At 43.7% G+C, this 21,344-nt stretch overlaps 1 protein-coding gene across 2 annotated transcripts in view; it reads left to right on the plus strand.

The window, feature by feature from the left end:
- ADAMTS9 (ADAM metallopeptidase with thrombospondin type 1 motif 9) overlaps positions 1–21,344 on the plus strand; it is a 196,417-nt gene that overhangs the window by 100,878 nt on the left and 74,195 nt on the right. For both annotated transcript variants that reach the window (XM_010589691.2, XM_003410031.3), the window contains exons 27-28: positions 1,779–1,940; positions 4,697–4,873. In XM_010589691.2, coding sequence (XP_010587993.2) covers positions 1,779–1,940; positions 4,697–4,873 — 339 coding nt within the window. The remainder of the gene's footprint in view (positions 1–1,778; positions 1,941–4,696; positions 4,874–21,344) is intronic.

Here is a 21,344-nt window from a genome sequence, read left to right on the forward strand (position 1 = left end):
TTATGTACTAAGATATTTAAAAGTAAGAAACAAGTATTTCTCAGGGTCAGAGTAAATATACCAGGACCCTTCAGAAAATAGAGGAAGAATTTTTGTAAACAGAAAAGTGACTAAATGGTTTCTCAGACTGAATTAATAAATCTATTATCCTCCTCTGCTTTTAAAAAACTTAACCTCATACAAAATGATAGTATAGACACCCAATGCCACTACTAGTTGCCACTGAGTAGATTCTGACTCATGGCGACCCCATCAGGGTAGAAGTGTGCTCCACAGAGTTTTCAACAGCTGATTTTTCAGAAGTAGACCCCCAGGTCTGTCTTCCAGGGTGCCTCTGAGTGACGTAGAACCTTCACCCTTTCAGTTATTAGCTGACTGTATTAACCATCTTCGTCACCCAGGTGTTCCAGATACCAACTAGGGACCACTTTACAATCACTTATAATTCAACGGGTGTAGCCAGGGAAGTTGAACAAAGGTTCAAGGCAATAAGCAACAAAATACATTCACATCTTGAAGTGGAAGAAGTTTACCAGCAAGAAGCAGTGTTCGAGGATATTTTGGAATAACACTGGTTTGAGCTAGAGCCCTGGTGACACAGTGGTTAATTGCTCAGCTGCTAACTGAAAGGTCAGCAGTTTGAATCCACCAGCCCCTCTTTGGAAACCCTCGGGGGGGGCAGTTGTACTCTGTCCTGTAGGGCCACTATGAGTTGGAATCGATTCAGCTGCAATGGCAACAGGTTTTACGGGGGCTTTTTTTTTTTTTTTTTTAGGGTGAGATAGAATGAAATAGAAAGCACTAAGCAGCCTTCGGAACCTGGGACTGACAACATGACTGCAAATGTGCTTTGTGGCCTGATAACTCGTGGAAATTACATTGCTTTGAGAGCTAGATGGTTATTTTATATGCAAACTGGTTTTACAGTTTAAGGGTCAGAGTGAGGGATATTAGCAAACACATTGGGTTTAAAAAAGATAAGGAAATTATGTGAAGAAAAAAACACTCAAGATGTCGATAAATAAGACAGCTATGCGAAGCTCGTGAGGGAAACCAGCAGAAATGCAGACAGAAAGCCGTGACCACCGTGAGAGGGAGCATCAGGCTGAAAGTGCGTCTGAAGACAGGTTCCTCTATATGGAATTGGGTTCGTCGGGCAAGTAAAAAAATACCATAGAATAAAACAAATCCCGCTGCCATGGCTTTTGACATCTAGGCTATGGACAAGGGAGAGGAGGGAATACGACCTGCCAGGAAAGGATGTCTAAATGCTGTTCCATGATTCTTTCCTTGGGTAATTGAATGCGTTAATAAAGAAGCTTCATTTTGACAACTGGCAATTCATTAAGCATGTAATTTGACCCCTTTCATGTATGAAAAGGAAGGCAATGATGATTCTCAGTAAGCCCTTGGAATTTTGAAAATACTTTCTAAATAAACTGTGGTGTCAGCCTGTACCTCAGTATCTCTCAGAGGTGCAGACAGAGAGGAAGACGGTAAATTTGACTGCTTTGGAAATCACAAGACATCATCCCTCAGTAGGCATTTGTTGAGCTCCTACTGAGGTCCATGCCTGAAGGAGAAGCCACATCTCTGCTCTCCAGGTGTTTATAAGACCCATACATAAAGCTACCCCAGAGGAGGGAAGCTCTCAGGTTCTCAAGATTGTTTTTTGTCCACTTTGGACAACCTGGCTACAGTTTCTGTCACGTTAGTCTCTGACCTTTCAGCCAGCTAGAGATGGAGAAGGGGTTAACCTCTTGACTGATTGTGTTTAGTGCTCCAGTACCTGTGCTGGTGGGTCCCAGCGGCGTGCTGTCGTGTGTCAGGATGAAAACGGCTACCCCGCAGTCGACTGTGTGGAAAGAATAAAACCTGACGAGCAGAGAGCCTGTGAGTCTGGCCCGTGTCCTCAATGGGCTTATGGCAACTGGGGAGAGGTAAGAATGGACCGTCCATTTGTGTTTCCTTTGGAAACAGCACAGAATAAGTCTGCTGACCAAACCATAATGCTGCTTATATTTTATTTTAAGGAAGAAGAGATAGCTCTAGTAAAAGCTTCTTGATTTGGGATTAACTAGGAGACCTGTCTTAATTTTGGACTCTTTCAAAAGTGTGTTTATTACCAATTAGATGCAGCGTTAATAGGTAGCAGAGCAAAAGTAGGAAAGAATGCAGATAGGTGCCGGTTGAAGTTGTTTGTTCACGTCTGCTGATTAAAAAATGGATGCTTTTGAAGTGATTAAAAATATGTGTGAAGTTAGTCCCTGTAAATCATGCTGTCTTCATCATAGTTTTGGGGTGTTTGTGATACACCTTTGTTCCAATGGCATAATGCCTCCCCATATTCCAAGTCCCTGATGAAGCCAGAAAAGGTATTACTCTTCCTATCAAAGATGATGCATTTTAATCGCAGAAGAGAATAATTATCTGTACATTCTGACATAATGAAATTTTTCAGCTGTTACCTTTTTAAGAAATGCCGCTATGAGGGATCAAGGGCAATACAGTATTTGAAGCAGACAGCACTGGGTCATTCCCAGCCCTGGCTCTTACAACTTTGTGACCTTGGCAAATAATGTAACTTTGTCAAACGTCTATATCCTCCCCTGAAAATGGGGGTAATAGTAAGGCCAATGCCAGTAATATTCACGAGCATTACACGACATAGTGCGCGTCAGACGCCTAGCACATAGCCTTCAATGTCAACAGCTATTGTAGTAGTAATTATTAATGATGTTAATGGTCATTATCATTAATATTACTACTGTTATTAAATGCACTTTGAGCCCCTGTTATGGGTCAGGCTTAGATGCTTTTTGTTTTGTGTTTAATTAACCAAGAATGCCTCTCTCTACTCGTGAATCCACAGGGAGAGCAGATATTTAATGTGTTGAGTTGCTCTGTCTGTCCTGGCTGTAATATTTATAAAATAAAACATGAGGATTAACATCTTGGAGGCTCCAGTGCCAAGGGGGAAAGGACAGAGGAGACTGATGGGCACGTCAGCTCTTACTCTTGGCTGACCAGAGTCATGCATTTGCACTTCAATTTCACAATCTCATGCACGTAACCTAGTAGTCATAGGCAGTAAGAACAGAGAATTCTGTTCATTTACGTTAACAGTTGCGTCATTTTGGAGGGCTCTGCTGAAGAGAAGGAAGGGGGACTGGTCAGGCTTTGAGACTCATGTATTGTGGGTTTTCCAAAACTGTTCTGAAAAATTCTGTCCCGTGGGGCCGTGATTAAGCTTCTGTAATTGGACCCATGCCAGGAAAGTACTCACATTTGCTGGGATGCTTGCCGTCAGTACAGACCAGAGCATTCCAAATTCTGTGGGAGACCTGGCCTTGACATACCAGGGAAACCAGATTTCACTGTTCCTGGATGTGAGCACTGTGGTGCCGTCCAAAAAATACAACTTGTTCCTGCTTTGGAAGTTTGGGTCTAGTCAAGAGTCAGAATTTTTATCCAGCGTTCCCACCAAGTTGTTTATTCATCCTAGTGGAAAGTCACAATTGTCCTAAGACATGGAGATAGTGTAAAAGATTTTAGCGTCAGAAAGGTCTATGGGGATTGGAACCAAAGATAGCCAAAGCTTGGCGACCACTTCTTAGAAGTTGCCAGAAAATAAAACCAGCTAAGTCATTATATCCTTTATTTGGTACTCAGTAGTTTTTTGCTTTGTTTTGTATACCTCAAAATAAGTAAATAAAAGTTATAATCTTATCCTTATTGTTAGGCACTAAGAAGTCAGTTCCCACTCCTAGCAACCCTATAAGACAGAGTACATATGGTTCCTAGGCTGTGATCTTTATAGAAGCAGATCACTAGGTCTTTCTCCCATGGAGCTGCTGGGTGAATTTGAACTGCCAACTTTTTGATTAGCAACCGAGTCCTTAACCATTGGACCACCAGGGCTAACTATGAGCCAAAAATCAACTTGAGGGCACCAAACAACAACTATCTTATCCTAAAACCAAAAACCAAATTCATTGCCATCAAGTCGATTCTGACTCATAGCAACCCTGTAGGACAAAGTACAGCTGCCCTGGTTTCCAAGGCTGTTATCTTTATGGAAGCAGATCGCCAGGTCTGCCACATTTTCTCCCATGGAGTGTCTGAGCAGTTTAACCACCGCACCACCTGCGCTCCTTAATCTAATCCTAGCCACTTACTATTAATTGATCTTGATCAAGTTAATTAATCTCTCTTAACCTCAGTTGCCCCATATGTCTAAAATGGGGGCAATAATTACACCTTCCTCTTGATAAGATAATCCATATAAAAGCACTTGGCATAGATGAAGTGAAGCACTCAATGAACAGTTCCCACTATTAAAGTTGGAGAGTGTCTGTAGTATATGTTCCCTTGGACTCCCTGGGTGGCGCAGATGGTAAATCACTCTGCTGCAAAAAGGTCACAGCCATGAAAACCATATGGGAGCACATTTCTACTCTGCTCACTCGGAATCTCCGTGAGCCCAAATCAGTTTGATCACATTAGTTTTTTATTGTTGTTGTTTTAATTTATACATTAAATTATATATATAATTTAGCTTGGTGATTTCCACCAAAGATTTACCTTGCACAGTGCCATCATGGAGTTTGGCTAGGAAATTTTTCTTATGGGAAAAGAAAATTTGTCATTGACTGCTCAGACAAAATAATTGCCATCTCCATTTTCCTTCTTCTAGTGTACTAAGCTGTGTGGTGGAGGAATACGAACAAGACTGGTGGTCTGTCAGCGGCCCAGCGGTGAACAGTTCCCAGATTTGAGCTGTGAAATTCTTGACAAACCTCCAGATCGCGAGCAATGTAACACACAAGCTTGTCCTCAAGATGCCGCCTGGAGCACTGGCCCTTGGAGCTCGGTACGGCCCTAACTGTTAATCATTGCTGACCTAACCATCTAACTAGCATACCAATCCCAAGGTATTCTGGGACACTCCTCTACAACAGATAGTTATCCTTCTCACAAGAGCCTCCCTGAAACCGTGCTGGAAACCATCTATTGTTTTCTCCATATTGACGCACAACAGAATTAATTTTTATAATTTTGCCCAGAGTGATTTTCAGAATAAGTGTACCTCATACAGGGCCTGGTGCCAAGAAGTAGCTTCCTTACCTAGAACGCTGGGGGTAGGGGAAACTTATATGTATATATATTTAAGACACAAATAACAACTTTGTGTAGTTATTAACCTTCAAAGTGATTTCAGCAGACAACTCAATAGCAGACCTTCCTTCCTTTTCTAACCTGTAGTGGTTTTGACTTTTGGGGGGAAGATACCTGCTCATATTGAGGCCAAAGTGGTTTTCCTGTCAGGGACTTTAGGACTTGGCTCTGTGCCACTTGGGTGCAGCTCTCAACACAATCATCACAAAGGTCGAAATGAGTGTGAAAATGGCCAACCGTGGAATCACAGACCTGGTGCCCTTCAGGGTGTCTGAAATGTTCTTTGTTCTTTACCAAGACAGGAAGTCCTTCGGAGATTATTTTTCACCTTGGTCCTTGGCTTCCTTTGCTCTCTGCTTCGTTAGGAGTTGATGTTGTAAGACAGGTTTGCCACTGCAAGTACTATGCAAACTCCTGGGGTAAAAACTCCTGGGGTAGCTCTTGGCAAACACAAGGACTGGCTGGGTCAGAACAGTATTTGGCTAAGTTGTGTCATAAGCTTGGTGCCACCAGAGCCATTGCAGGTAAAAGGAATAAACATTCACGTAAATATATTAATTGCACTGAACCCGAATTTAGCATTACATTGTCATACCCAGAAACCCTTTCTAGTCAATATGTTTCTGGGGGAAAGCTGTAACCACTTCAGAGCATATTCACCGATGGGACATGGCTGATAGTTGTTGTAGCTCCTAAGAGTCAAGGCTTTCATGTCTGAGATTGTTTCTGCAGGGATAACACTGGCTGTACAACCTCTGTACTTTGTGTTAAGTAGAAATCTAGACTAATTTAGAGTATTATCTCAACTGGTACTATTTAGCTGGGCTGTAAGGATTTCATTCCAGAGCTTAAGAAATGCCACTTTGAATCAGATGGATAATTCACCAGGAATATTTTGTCTGCAATACTGGCAACTGCTCCCCGACCCCAAGAAAAAAAGAACATTTTGAAGATCAGAAATAACCTTAGAATGTTAGGAATATCCTCTGACTTTCCTAAATTCCCTGACTCACCTATTATACATTATTTTTCATGAAAATTTCCCTCTTGAGTTCATTATATTTTCACCCTGTCCACTCAGCCAACACCACCCCCAACACCAGAGTTATGAGTTTCAAAAACTCTACAAGCCTTCTAAAAAGTAGCATTTCTTTAATTTTGACCAAGACACACCTCTTAAGCCTCAGAGACAAGGCTCGTCATTGCAAACTCCTTTAGTTTGGTGAAGAAAAGAAAACCCATATTTCCCTTTTCCAGACTCTAATTCCATTGATCATTCCATATTGTTCTCTCCTGGAAGGGTTCTTTGAGAAAACATAGTCTTAAGAATTATAAAATGTAGTACTCGGGGGTGGGTATATATGTCTCTGCAGCATTCTCTTCTAGGACACTTTTAAATACAGCTCCGATTTGTTACACAAGATCACTGCCTTCCCCACAGATACCTTAAGAAGAGTAGTTTCAGTTAAAAGGAGCCCTGGTGGTGCAGTGGTTGAACGCTTGGCTACTAACCAAAAGGTCAGCGGTTCGAACCCACCAGCCGCACCACAGGAGAAAGATGTGCCAGTCTGCTTCCATAAAGATTACAGCCTCGGAAACCCTATGGGGCAGTTGTACTCTGTCCTGTAGGGTTGCTGAGTCAGAATTGACTCCAGGGCAATGGGTTAGTTTCAGTTAAATGCTTAAATTTAAAAATGTGACCCACCTCTTATTTTAACTGAAGACTTTCAGTTTATTTAATTGTTCCTCTTGGGGCTGGCACACAGTTTTCTGAAACACCAGAGAGTAAAATTGGAGTGTTCTGCTAAAATCGCATAGGAAACAAAAATATTTAAAAATCCACATGAAGCAAACACATGTTTCTTTTGTAAAGTGATCTTATTTGAGTCTAGATTTAAATGCCTCTGTAGTGCAGGAGCAAGGCCACTTCTGCAATGTTTTTAAATTCTGATGTTTTTAAAAATCTAAATCAAAAGTATTTTATTTAAATAGATACATTTTTAATATCTACATATCCTAGATATATTGTAGGATTTTGACTTTAATTTTATGTTGATTTCCGTGGGTTGTAGTACAACCTCCTGGTAAGTCTGAGTGTGAGCGTACCTCAGTGAATTAACAGCCATAAAATCACTTCTGTGGTGCTTCGTCCTTTTAACCGACAGTGAAATGAACAACAACAACAACAAGGATTGTATGTGAGGTGCTAATATGTTGCTGCCAACAGAAAGCAAAATAGATTTATTAAGAGACCAAGGGTAGCACTTAGTGCTTTTCCTCCCAGGCACTCCCACTCTGTAGACAGCCTGCAGAAGCAGCTAGGGTGTCGAGCAGGCCTTCTCCAAGGTCAAGATGCAGATAGCCTAGTCCAACGCCTGCTACCGAAGAGCAGTATCTGGAAAAGAAACTCAAACTAGCTGTGAAATATGGCTTCCTGAGTCTCTAAAGTGAAGCTTCTGTGAGCTTAGGGTCCAAGTCCCTGTTCTAGACCCTTAATTCTGGCTCAAGTCATTGCAGATTTTGAATCACGATTGTGAAAATTGTGAAAATCATCTTCCTGTTCATCCTCTCCTGCCTTCTTTTTAACGTGTCCTTTTGGTAATGTTTTACTTTTTTAACATTTTATTTATTTTGTTGTTGTTCTTGAGAATATACACAGCAAATGTACAGTTCAGCAACATTGATTACATTCTTCGAGCTCTTGCAACCATTCTCAGCCTCCTTTTCGAGTTATTCCTCGCCCGTTAACTTAAACTCACTGCTGCCTAGCCAGGTTCCTATCTAATCTTTAGAGTTGCTGTTGTCAATTTGGTCCCATATAAATAGTTCTTAAAAGGGCACAGTGCTCAAGGCAGACATTTTTTGCTAGTTAAGCTCAACTATTGTCTGGTTTTAAGAAGACTTCAGGGGATATTTACTTTTGAAACAAGGTTCTTAAACCGACGTGCCTTTCATTCAACACCTGCAGCCCATGTCAGGTACAGACCAGAGTGGTACATTGGGAAGGGTGAGCTAATGCATCTAGGTAACTAAGGAAAAACGTTCTGCTGGGTGATGTCATAGATCCAAGATGGTCTGCAGCCTTCCTTTGCCTGTTACCCCCGTGTATCTGCTTGCTAATCAGCTTCGAGGCTGGAATTCTCCTTAGGAGAAATGGCTTGTTTGAGTTTTTCATGACAAACCTGACGGTCTTCTCTGAGCCTCGATTTAGGTGCTCTGGAATCATGCTTGTCAACCTGAGTAATGAGAATTTATGGGCTCATCCAGGAACTCTGCTTTTGTTTCTGCCTGGCCAACTTATGGATTTGTGTCTACCTCATTTTCATGTTCAAGCTTGCAGCTTCTGTAGGTAGAAAGAGAAAACATATGACATCAGTACTTTATCATCTAACTGCGTCTGTCTCCAGAAAAAAATAAAGACTGTAAATATCGCTACCGTATTTCCTGAGCAGCATTGTCAGCAGCCAAGCCTAGTACTATTGGAATATTTTGAGCAGTACAGTTTTCTGTTTATGTAATAAAGCATATTTATTTTTTCATGTTATTTAATTTTATATACAGTGTTTAAAAATCAGTGTTTATCAGCAGACTGTAAAGGCAAGTAGGCTGCTGGAATCAGAAATGCACATATATGTTTCTTTTGGTTTTTTTTTAAATACACGTTAATTTTGTAAATCCCCTTCACCCTGTACCACCCCCCACCCCTACCCCAAAAATCTGAATAGCCAAGTAGCAATCTTTGTATAACTGGGTAGTCCAAAATGTATATTTTAAAGGGATATTTTTAAAATCACTTCTGAATTGAAAATGATACTTAGTGTTATAACTAAAAATATATGAGGCTTAACATTTTGTTGTTTTCTAACACTGTTGTCCTGATTCATTGAATATCAACCATGAAATATGAATGTTCCATTCACTGAATTTGTAGATAATGATAAAACATAGCCAGGAGACAAAAAGGGCGATTAGAAGATGTGGCTGTGAACAGACAGGAGATAGAGGGGTAGCGAGGGTAACGAGCGCCCAGGGGCCATCTCTAAGTTTGCACCCCTCCACCTCGTGGACAAGGGGGAGGTGTGATTCGCTGCCCGGCCAATCTTGTCTGGCACCCTGTTGTACTTGGGTCTGGGGGCAAATGCCCCCTGTATCCCCCTCTTGCTACGCCTCTGGATACGTACAGGAAAAAGCTAATGTAATATGTGTTTATTTTATTAGACCTTATTGTTCATGTTTAGATAACTGCCAGAGGTTTACAACATATCGTCAATTTTGTTATGTGTTCAATTGTGGTACGTTTCAGAAAGCATTTGTTACTAAAGAAAATTTTTTAAAAATACTGTAATGATAAAGTTGGATGTTTCAGGGGAGCTTACCCTTTTCAAAAAAATACATAAATCATACAAATGACCCCGTAGGCCTGTGGGTACCGCATTCCTCTGTTGAGCTTGGGTTTTGTACTGTAGTTTATTATGGTAGCTGAGGATGGAAGGACCAGGATTAAGGTGTCCCTGTGTGAGTTAGGAAGAGCCCCGGTGGCGCAGCGCTTAGCTGCCAACCAAAAAGTCAGCAGGTTGAACCCGCCAGCCACTCCATGGGAAAAAGATGTGGCAATCTGCTTCCATAAAGATTACAGCCTTGGAAACCCTATGGGGCAGTTCTCCTCTGCGCTGTTGGGTTGTTAAGAGTCTGAATCGACTCAACGGCAGCTTTTTGGTTTTTTTGACATGTGAGTTTTTTGTTTTTTTTTTTTTTAATAAGGAGCTAAATAAGATAACTTCTTCAAAGCAAATGATGATAATAATAGCTAACATTTTTGAACCTTTGCCATGTGCCTGGCCAAGCTAAGCCAATGCACATCACATTAACTCTCTGTTACCCATGAGGGCGAGTCTGTTAGGAACCATCGGACTCTGTGACAATCAACTTTAGTGATAAGATCTCTATGTCTTCGTACTGACCATATTAATCCTGCTGTTTTCATAGACAGAAACAGCCCATGTTCTAAATTTTTTAAGCCTCCTGTTTTTGTACAATAAAGGATATGCCTAAAACACAAACTCCATCATCTAACCTCAATATTATTTAGCTAATTTTAACATTGTCCATTTGATTACAACAGCAACAGACAGTCCAAATTTGCATTACTGCTTTCGGTAAATTCCCGTTTACCAGTTACTTCAGACCAATAGTTATGAGCACATTTGTCATTGTTATTGTTGGCTGCTGTCAAGTCAGCTTCTGACTCACAGAGACCCCACGCACAACTGAACGAAACACTGCCCAGTCCTGTGCCATCCCCAGAATCAGTTGACGTTTAGGGAATGGCAAACAGAATTTCTCCCTTTTAAGTGGAAATAAAGATTTTGGCCATAAGGATTATCATATGAAATACATATGCACTTTTTTTTGGAAATATGTTTTACTAAAAAAAATACCAATCAAGTTGATTCCAACGACTCATAGCAACCATATAGGACAGGGTAGAACTGCCCCATAGGGTTTCCAAGGAGCAGCTGGTGGATTCAAACCGACAACCTTTTCGTTAACAACTGAATGCTTAACCACTGTGCCACCAGAGCTCCACTACTCAAACCAAGACACATCTTAAACATACTGCTAATGACTTAAAAAAAAAAAAAAAAAAAAAAGCCATTATTTGACTCTACCATTGTGAGGTATAAAAAATACGATAATTATTTTTTGATAAAAAAATTATGACATATGAAATTACAAAATTTACCTGAATTCAGAGTAGATAAGACTCTGTAAATCCCTCTTGCCTCAAAAGTGTTCAGAACAGACGGCACACTCACCTGTGTCTAGTTCATCGGAAACAAAATTAGCTAGCTTATTTTTATTCTGCAGTAATTACAGCAATCCTGTGCCTGTCAGAGCCTTTGTTCCTGCGTTCTGACAGTTAATATTTCATGGTGGCTTGACAGATTTTTATTTTTATGGTTTTAAAATGTCCCAAAGTGGGGCACAGGGACGGGAGGGCTATTAGACTGTGAGGAGGAGTGGAGGTCCCGTCCCTGACTCACGTCAGGAGTTGTCCTGGAGTCAAAAGGAAAGGGAACTTTGGAATGTGGAGGGCAGAGGTAAAGCCCAGGCCTAATTGGCTGGGGGAGAATCCTGGAGATTACCGAAGGCAGCTGAGAAAGGTTTATTTTAAGGAGAGAGAAAGGGGGGTAAAACAGTCTGGGTCATTCCTTAAAAAAAAAATGTTGTTCATTTTCCATCAAATACCTTTTAAGCATCTACTGTGGACCAGGTACTGTCCTGGTTCTACGAGCATAACAACGAACAAGTCAGACAATTTATTCTAGTGGAAAAGTAGAAAATATGGTGTTAAACTAACGAAACTAATAAACACGTAATTAAAGAAGTAGGAACCCCGGTGGCGCGGTGGTTAAAAGCTTGGCTGCTAACCCAAAGGTCACCAGTTCGAATCCACAAGCCACTCCCTGGAAACCCTATGAGGCATCTCTACTCTGTCTTATAAGGTCAGTATGAGTCAGGATCGACTCCACAGCAATGGGTGTGGTTTTGGTTTTTTGGTTAATTAAGGAAGTGACCCGCCACCACCACCACATCACTATCATAAAAATAGAAATTGGTATTAGGGCATTTATCTTCATGACCACTGATAATGTTTGCTCAATAAATATAAATTAACCGATCCCGTCTTTCCTTTGAGATATGCAATTGTCCAACCATTTTCAGTGGTACAGAACCTTTAAAAGGCCCTGACAGTAGCATATGCTTCTAATTTCTTTTACACCAGAACCCAGAGTTCAGTGGTCTGGAAGCCAGGAGAAGTGGAGGACCCTGTTTCCTGCCTTCTCCCTCCTGGGGAGGGTCCTCAGTCTCCACACAGGTGGGAAGTTGTGGCCTGTGGGATCTGTCTCCTTTGTTCCATAACTGGTTCCAATAAAAAGACCTGGGATATGTGGATTGCCACTACCGCTTTTGGTGTAGTTGCTGTTTCTTCCTCTAAAGTGGGATCGTTACCTTGGAGAGTTTTCATGACCACAACTGCCCTTTCCAGAAATTTATGAAAGAGAAAAGTGGCAACTGAGAAGAGAGTGTCAAGGGAGTCGTGTGGAAGATAACCAATACACAGGCTTAACCCTCCTACCCAGCCAGACACACATCCCCGTCCTATTAGAAAGTGCTTGTGCCCTCGCCAAAACAGTTCAATAGAACCTTCCCCAGTGATGGAAATGCTCTCTGCCTTCGCTCTCCAATATGGAAGCCACCGGCCACAGGTGGCTGCTGTGCACTTGAAATGTGGCTAGTTGCACCTAGGAAATGATTTTTTTAATTTTTTCATTTTAATTAATCTAAACTTGAACAGCCACCTGTGGCCAGTGGCTGCCATATCGGAGAGGGCAGTATTAGGAAAAGGACATCATCAGCAATTAATAATAAACCAGCCAAGAAATCGATAAATGTGTAAAAGCATATAAGGTGTCCATGTAGGGTGTCCTGGCATCCTATGATGAGCTATCTCTCGCCCTCCTTCTGCCCTGTGCTGTGATTTTGGAAAACTTCAGTGGGTATTCCTTGACAGCTGAGCTTTAGAAAAAAACAGGAGAGGACAGTGAAAGGAGAGGCTGTCAGAACCAGCTGTCTTGAAAGTTGTGACTCCAGGCCCTCAAGGTAAAAGCAGCTGTTAAAACAGACTCCCCTCTTGGGCGTCTCAGAGTTCAAGTTCATCGGGCGGCAAGTGCATGTAGTTAAGGAGAAAGCATGTTTGTGTGCTCGGGTGGGGTGCCAGGGCAAGACTTGACTGATGCTTTTGGGGAGAAGGCAAACTGGAAGACCCTGGCAGCCACCTTATAGACGACTGAGTTCCGAGATCCTTTCTCTTTGGAGGAAAATTTTCAGGAAAGCAGATGTCCACATTCTCTGAGTCCAGCAGGCGGAGGTCAAGCAGATTAGTTTTGCAGGCCCTGTTTCAAAGACACAGAAGAATCAGAGTTGAGAGGACATCTCCTCTATCAGGGGGATGCTCACCACTTATCTTTGCAAAATTTAGCCTCTGCAGTGTTGAGAAAACCCTTACGGATCCATTCACACATGGAAGAGCCCAGAAATCAAAATACGTATGTCAACATTGCCTGCTAATTACTAATAATGCTGTCAGTTGTCTTTTCCAGTGGTCTGTCTAAATCCCGATAGATTTTTTTTTTTCTTTAGGGTGACATCCTGAATTACACTATCAACCATTCAGGTGGCCTATTGTCTAGAAGCATTTATTAATTTATTATGTTCACACTCCTCGGTTGCACTAAAATAGGAAATAAGTCTTCCTAAATTACTTTCTCCGGAAACAACTAAGGAGTGTACGAATGAACAGCTTTAGTTACGCACAAAAGAGCTGCCCCCACCACATTGATTTTGTGCAGTATGTTTCCTCCCACAAATAGGATGAATTTGATTTTTTTTAATAGCGATGGCTTATTTTTTAGAGCATTTACTCTGTGCTGGAATTATGCGAAGAGTTTACCCACAATATCTAATTCAGTCCTCTCAATTTGATGAAGTCAGTAAGTACCATCTGAGACGTCAACTAGTTGATACTAGGTCACATTGCTGGGAAGTGGCTGAGTCAGGATTTGAACCCAGGACTTCCTGACTTCCAAGCTTTGGGTTTTAACGAAGATAAAATCCCCTCATATTACCGTTTAGTTGGTGAAATGGTGAAATGCAACCTCTGTGGAAAAAGGCTGTTGGCAATATTTTCTGTTCTTGCGGGTTATAACTATTTGAAACATTCTGAGATTATTGAGCATTTGTATAATTTCTCAGAGCTCTAAGGGGGATATGAATATGACAAAATTGTTTCCCTTAACTTTAAGCCAAATAAAGAGCAAAATTTGAGCCTTTTAGGACATACTGAGAGGAAAAAAAAAAAAAAAGAACTTCCCATATTTATTAAGGACGCATTGGATGACGTTTCTGGCATTTTAATATATACAAAGAGAAAGGAATAACGTGAGGTAATAAATCTAAGAGTTTTCTTTACTCTGTGGTTGTGTAGATAATCAGGACGATAAGTCCCATTTTATCAGAGCCAGCTTTACTCAGCAGCTTGCAGAGTTTTCTGGCAATAGAATGTGTTATAGGACGTAACATGCTGTAGCACTATAAGTGAATTTTGAAAAATGATGAAATCAAAATTTATTAAAAGTGATCCCACACTAATAATTCTTTGGTTGAAAGGAAGTACATTAAATGCATTGAAATGTCTTCCAGACTATTTCTTGAGCTCAAACTAAGTTGTAGGAATTGTGCTCGTCTTTTGGCAAGGCTGAGACTTACTCGTCCTCGTTGGTGGGACAGCCAACCCTATGGAGGTCTGCCCTTAAGTTCTCTCCCTTTTCTCACCTCACTTTTTCTCAGTGTCTGCTGTACTACCTGGTCCATGTAGGTGATGAATGACAGGACATGGAGAGGGAAAACAGAATGGGTCTGCTTCCTTTTTCTTATCTGGACAGAGGAAAAAATGTAGACATAGCCACCACATTTCAAGCAAAAAAGAAAAAAAAACCCTACTTCCCAAATCAATTGTTTAATTGCCCCACACCTTAATTTTCTTCTGGGTGACAAGACCCACAGTTCAGGCCTGGTGGTGTATCGTAAATTAATAAATGAGTGAATGAGCCCAGCTACTCAGGAGCTGAACTCCTTATTGTTTCACCTAGAAATCTAGAAATAAATAGTCACCTTTGACAGAAGAAATCATTAAGAAGAAATGCATAGGATTGGGTAGAGGTATTATACCAATAATGATTACCTGACTTGGAGAATTGTGTGGTATTTATGTAGGAGACAGTCCTCGATTTGAGCAAACTAGAGTTTTGGAGGCGATGAGACATCAGATCTACAATTGTTTGCAAATGGTTCGGGAACAGACAAAGTAACAGTGTGTATATATGAAGAAAGAGCCACCAACCAACCAGTTATTATCCAGTTGATTCTGACTCATGCCAACCCCATGTAGGTCCGAGTAGAACTGTGCCCCATAGAGTTTTCAATGGCTGATTTTTTGGAAGTAGATTGCCAGGCCTTTCTTCTGAGGCACCCCTGGGTGGACTCAAACTGTCAAACTTTGGGTTAGCAGCCGAGCATGTTAACCATTTGTGCCAGCCAGAGATTCAATATAGATAGAAGGGGTGAGCAAATGTGGCGGGGTGTTGTTGACAGTTGGGGAGTATGGATAAGGGAGATAAAGGGTTCTTTGTGATGTTCTTGACATTTCTCTATAAGTTGGAAATTTTTTCAAAAAATTTATTATAAAAAATTTAAGGAAACAAAAATACGTTCAGGGTGTGTATTTTACTACCCAGAGTGCAAAGAATAGCTCCGGATTTATCTCAGGACTTAAAAAATTTTGACACATTTTAGGAAGCTGCTTTTATTCTCAGATTTGCCCTGTAGCCTCGTAATGCAGTCAGCTGGTGCTCGCCCAGAGCGCTCAGGAAACAGCATCCTTCCTAGGTTCCTGTTGGCTTTTTCCCGCGATTTCTCCTCTCCTATCTCCTCCCTTTCTTCCTCCACCCCTCCCACCACGCAGCTAAGATGCAGGGCCTCTGAGGATCATGTGATTTTGGTTTCCTCTTCCCCAGGGAAACCCAGACTTTACTGCAAGTCTTGCCAGTAAATTCCAGTAAATATTTGGCTGTACGCAGACTCCCTCTTTTTATTCATTGCTACCCAGTCAAAGCCCAGATTCCTTTGAAAACTGAAGACTTTCATCAAAAATGCATGCTGTTTGTTTTTTCTGAGCTTAAAAAAGGCCTTGCCCAGCCAGCTCACCTACTCCTGCATTGCTGTTTGCCTCTTACTAAGAGATCTCATCATTTCCTTCTCATTGGTTATCTTTCCAAAATTGTCTCTAGACTTTACCAAATGTCCCCTGGGTGCAAAATAACCCCCAGTAGATTATGGACTTCTCTACAACAGAGCTCTCCATATCATGGATGTTAGGCCAGTATAGTCTGTAGCATTTCCCAAATAGGTTTGATGGTAGCTCCCCTTGTTATAAGTGAGAAGATTCTTGGGGGCTGTTTAAAATTGTCCCTTCCTCCTCTCAGGGAAGATGAATAGTCTGGCTTCATGTTGTAGACAGCACCAAGTCTTCACAACCAGTGACTTACCATTTGTTGTTTTAACCCGTCAGTGGAAGCTATATATTGGTGATCAGCTTTTCCAGATGTGTGGCTTTATCTTGGCTTTGCAGTCCGTGAACTTCTGGGGAAGAAAGCCTCTGAAGTTTTCTCTCTCTAGAACCCCCTGTTTCCACTTTGCAAATATCCCTGTTTTGGCAGATGGTATATGGTATATGCAATATATTTACCAACCACAACATGCACACCCCACAGGCACACTTATATGCACTCGGAATGGCAGGGGAGACTCTGGGATCAGAGGATCAGAGAACATTTTAGATGGTGCATCTCAGTCTCAGTCCTTCTCCTGGAAAAAGGTCACTAGCAACACCCCTAGGCACTAGCAGTGACGCTGTAGCTTTGAGCCTGGAGAAGAAATCTGTTGGTAGCAAAAGGACAAGCAATATGAATCCAAGACACTCTCTTCAGCCTCAGAAGTTTTATGGTGAGACCTCAGATCTAATGAAATACTGGATTTTTCCACAATGTTTAAACTTTATTTGATGGGAGGCCACAGAAATTTTTATATAAAGAAGGCGTACACATTGGCACCCAATGTGAAGAGAGAGCTCTTGGTGTCCAATCAGGCAAGTGGGTGCCACTTTCCAGAAATAATTTGAACCGTAAATTGCCAATGGACTAACTATGTCAAAAGCCATTTAAAGTTAGCAATTGAATGTTAGTTTAGACTTACAGTAAAACCTGGGAAAACCAGAACCTGTGTATGGTGGAAACCTGTCAGAGAAGGAAAACTCAAATATTTTCCACTGACAGAGAGTGATAGAAAAGTGGTAAGACGGTACCCATCAAAGGTGGAAAACTTGGGAAACCCGGAAAAACGAGGCAGTTGCATGGAGTTCAGGTCTCACTGTGTAATCTCACCAGTGACTTGAGGCTATAAGCTGGAGAAACCGGAGACTCAGGCGCTGTGGAAGAGCTAGCCTCTCTGAATGGGTTTCTCCACGTCACCCTCACCAGCGGATGACCAGCTGGTAGCCCTACATTTCCTGATGTGGCACAGGAAGTGCCTAGCCGTAACTGGCCACGTAGATGTGGATGGGTGTGGGGAAATAGTAAGGAGGCCCATTTACCACGCATGTGCTGTGTGCCAAACCCTGGCCAGGTGCTTTGCAGTCAGTCATCACTGATAACTGCCATATAACCCTTGCAGAATGGATCTTATTATCTCCATTGCACAGGAGGTAAAACTGAGTCACAGGGAGGGTAAGCAAGTTTCTCAGCATCATATAGACCATTGCTGTCAAGTCGACTCCAACTCATAGCAACTCTATGAGGTGAAGGACTGTGCTCCACGGGGCGGTGAGCGGCAGATACTCTATGAGGTGAAGGACTGTGCTCCACGGGGCGGTGAGCGGCAGATACTCTATGAGGTGAAGGACTGTGCTCCACGGGGCTGTTAGCAGATACTCTATGAGGTGAAGGACTGTGCTCCACGGGGCGGTTAGCGGCAGATACTCTATGAGGTGAAGGACTGTGCTCCACGGGGCGGTGAGCGGCAGATACTCTATGAGGTGAAGGACTGTGCTCCACGGGGCGGTTAGCAGATACTCTATGAGGTGAAGGACTGTGCTCCACGGGGCAGTTAGCGGCAGATACTCTATGAGGTGAAGGACTGTGCTCCACGGGGCTGTTAGCGGCAGCTACTCTATGAGGTGAGGGACTGTGCTCCACGGAGCGGTTAGCGGCAGATACTCTATGAGGTGAGGGACTGTGCTCCACGGGGCTGTTAGCAGATACTCTATGAGGTGAGGGACTGTGCTCCACGGGGCTGTTAGCAGATACTCTATGAGGTGAGGGACTGTGCTCCACGGGGCGGTTAGCAGATACTCTATGAGGTGAGGGACTGTGCTCCACGGGGCTGTTAGCAGATACTCTATGAGGTGAGGGACTGTGCTCCACGGGGCTGTTAGCAGATACTCTATGAGGTGAGGGACTGTGCTCCACGGGGCGGTGAGCGGCAGATACTCTATGAGGTGAGGGACTGTGCTCCACGGGGCTGTTAGCAGATACTCTATGAGGTGAGGGACTGTGCTCCACGGGGCGGTGAGCGGCAGATACTCTATGAGGTGAGGGACTGTGCTCCACGGGGCTGTTAGCAGATACTCTATGAGGTGAGGGACTGTGCTCCACGGGGCGGTTAGCGGCAGCTACTCTATGAGGTGAAGGACTGTGCTCCACGGGGCGGTTAGCAGATACTCTATGAGGTGAAGGACTGTGCTCCACGGGGCAGTTAGCGGCAGATACTCTATGAGGTGAAGGACTGTGCTCCACGGGGCTGTTAGCGGCAGCTACTCTATGAGGTGAGGGACTGTGCTCCACGGAGCGGTTAGCGGCAGATACTCTATGAGGTGAGGGACTGTGCTCCACGGGGCTGTTAGCAGATACTCTATGAGGTGAGGGACTGTGCTCCACGGGGCTGTTAGCAGATACTCTATGAGGTGAAGGACTGTGCTCCACGGGGCTGTTAGCAGATACTCTATGAGGTGAGGGACTGTGCTCCACGGGGCGGTTAGCAGATACTCTATGAGGTGAGGGACTGTGCTCCACGGGGCTGTTAGCAGATACTCTATGAGGTGAGGGACTGTGCTCCACGGGGCTGTTAGCAGATACTCTATGAGGTGAGGGACTGTGCTCCACGGGGCGGTGAGCGGCAGATACTCTATGAGGTGAGGGACTGTGCTCCACGGGGCTGTTAGCAGATACTCTATGAGGTGAGGGACTGTGCTCCACGGGGCGGTTAGCGGCAGCTACTCTATGAGGTGAGGGACTGTGCTCCACGGGGCTGTTAGCAGATACTCTATGAGGTGAAGGACTGTGCTCCACGGGGCTGTTAGCAGATACTCTATGAGGTGAAGGACTGTGCTCCACGGGGCGGTTAGCAGATACTCTATGAGGTGAGGGACTGTGCTCCACGGGGCTGTTAGCGGCAGATACTCTATGAGGTGAGGGACTGTGCTCCACGGGGCTGTTAGCAGATACTCTATGAGGTGAGGGACTGTGCTCCACGGGGCTGTTAGCAGATACTCTATGAGGTGAGGGACTGTGCTCCACGGGGCTGTTAGCAGATACTCTATGAGGTGAGGGACTGTGCTCCACGGGGCTGTTAGCAGATACTCTATGAGGTGAAGGACTGTGCTCCACGGGGCTGTTAGCAGATACTCTATGAGGTGAGGGACTGTGCTCCACGGGGCGGTTAGCAGATACTCTATGAGGTGAGGGACTGTGCTCCACGGGGCTGTTAGCAGATACTCTATGAGGTGAAGGACTGTGCTCCACGGGGCGGTGAGCGGCAGCTACTCTATGAGGTGAGGGACTGTGCTCCACGGGGCTGTTAGCGGCAGATACTCTATGAGGTGAGGGACTGTGCTCCACGGGGCTGTTAGCAGATACTCTATGAGGTGAAGGACTGTGCTCCACGGGGCTGTTAGCAGATACTCTATGAGGTGAGGGACTGTGCTCCACGGGGCTGTTAGCAGATACTCTATGAGGTGAAGGACTGTGCTCCACGGGGCTGTTAGCAGATACTCTATGAGGTGAAGGACTGTGCTCCACGGGGCGGTTAGCAGATACTCTATGAGGTGAAGGACTGTGCTCCACGGGGCTGTTAGCGGCAGCTACTCTATGAGGTGAGGGACTGTGCTCCACGGGGCTGTTAGCGGCAGATTTTTCAGGAGTAGATCACCAGGCTTTCCTTCCAAGACGCCGCTGAGCGGACTCAGAAACCTCCAGCCTTTGGTCACCAGCCAATCACGTAAACTGTACCCCCTAGCAACTCTTTCCTGACGTGACACAGTCACTAATTCATGAATCCAGACCTGACTGACGCCCACACCCACACTTTCCCACTGCCTCTCCTGTAGGGCTTTCAAAACTACTGGAAACACTGGTTTTGATTTGTGATGCATAAAATAAAAAAGCCCTTGCCTGAGTGGATATTGGTTTGGCCCTCCTCTGCTTTTTAAAAGTCACCGAAGCTAAGTTTTGGGGGTCTGAGTGTGTCCCAAGGGTTTTCAGCCAGGTTCCTGGTTTTGTTTGTTTAACTTTATCTCAAGTAGAAGCTGAATATCTGCGTTTTAGAATAGGCCCTTTTCACTTCACCTAGTTCTGAATGTCCTTCAAAGGAAGTCAGAAATTGGGCTGGTCGCCTGCATTCTCAGATCAGAGGCTCTGAGATGAGGTTCTCCTCCTGTGTTATTCACAGCAGCAAAGAATGACAGCCCTTAAGGGAAGGACGGAAACCTGGTGGCATAGTGGTTAAGTGCTACGGCTGCTAACCAAAGGGTCAGCAGTTCGAATCCACCAGGAGCTCCTTGGAAACTCTATGGGGCAGTTCTACTCTGTCCTGTAGGGTCACTGTGAGTTGGAATCGACTCCACACCACTGGGTTTTTGGTTTGGTTTTAAGGGAAGGACGGAAACCCTGGTGGTGCAGTGGCCAAGAGCTATGGCTGCTAACCAAGAGGTCAGCAGTTTGGATCCACCAGGCGCTCCTTGGAAACCCTATGGGGCAGTTCTACTCTGTCCTATGGGGTTGCTATGAGTCAAAATCAACTCGATGGCAATGGGAAGGAAGGGAAGGACCCACTGGACTAAGAAAACTAGTTCATGATATACCTGTTGCCGTGAATTGACTCCAACTCATGGTTACCCTATGTGTATCAGAGTAGAATTGTGCGCCATAGGGTTTTCGGTGATTGCCTTTTTTGAAGTAGATCACCAGGCCTTTCTTCCAAGGCTCCTATGGGTAGACTCGAACTTCTAGCCTCCTGGTTAGCAGCCTAGCATGTTAGCCATTTGTGTCACCCAGGGACTTCGTTCTAGGCATCTCCTAATCCTAACATTTAGGTAACAACTCTCCCACTTCATGGAGGGGCTGGTAGTGGCTGGACTGTAGAGAGGAGTTCTAATGCCAATGATTTAATTTTATAGCATTCGCTTTATGATTACAAGATCTTGGGGCTGATTA

The sequence above is a fragment of the Loxodonta africana genome, chromosome 22, assembly GCF_030014295.1.
Source record: "Loxodonta africana isolate mLoxAfr1 chromosome 22, mLoxAfr1.hap2, whole genome shotgun sequence".
Lineage (NCBI taxonomy): Eukaryota > Metazoa > Chordata > Mammalia > Proboscidea > Elephantidae > Loxodonta > Loxodonta africana.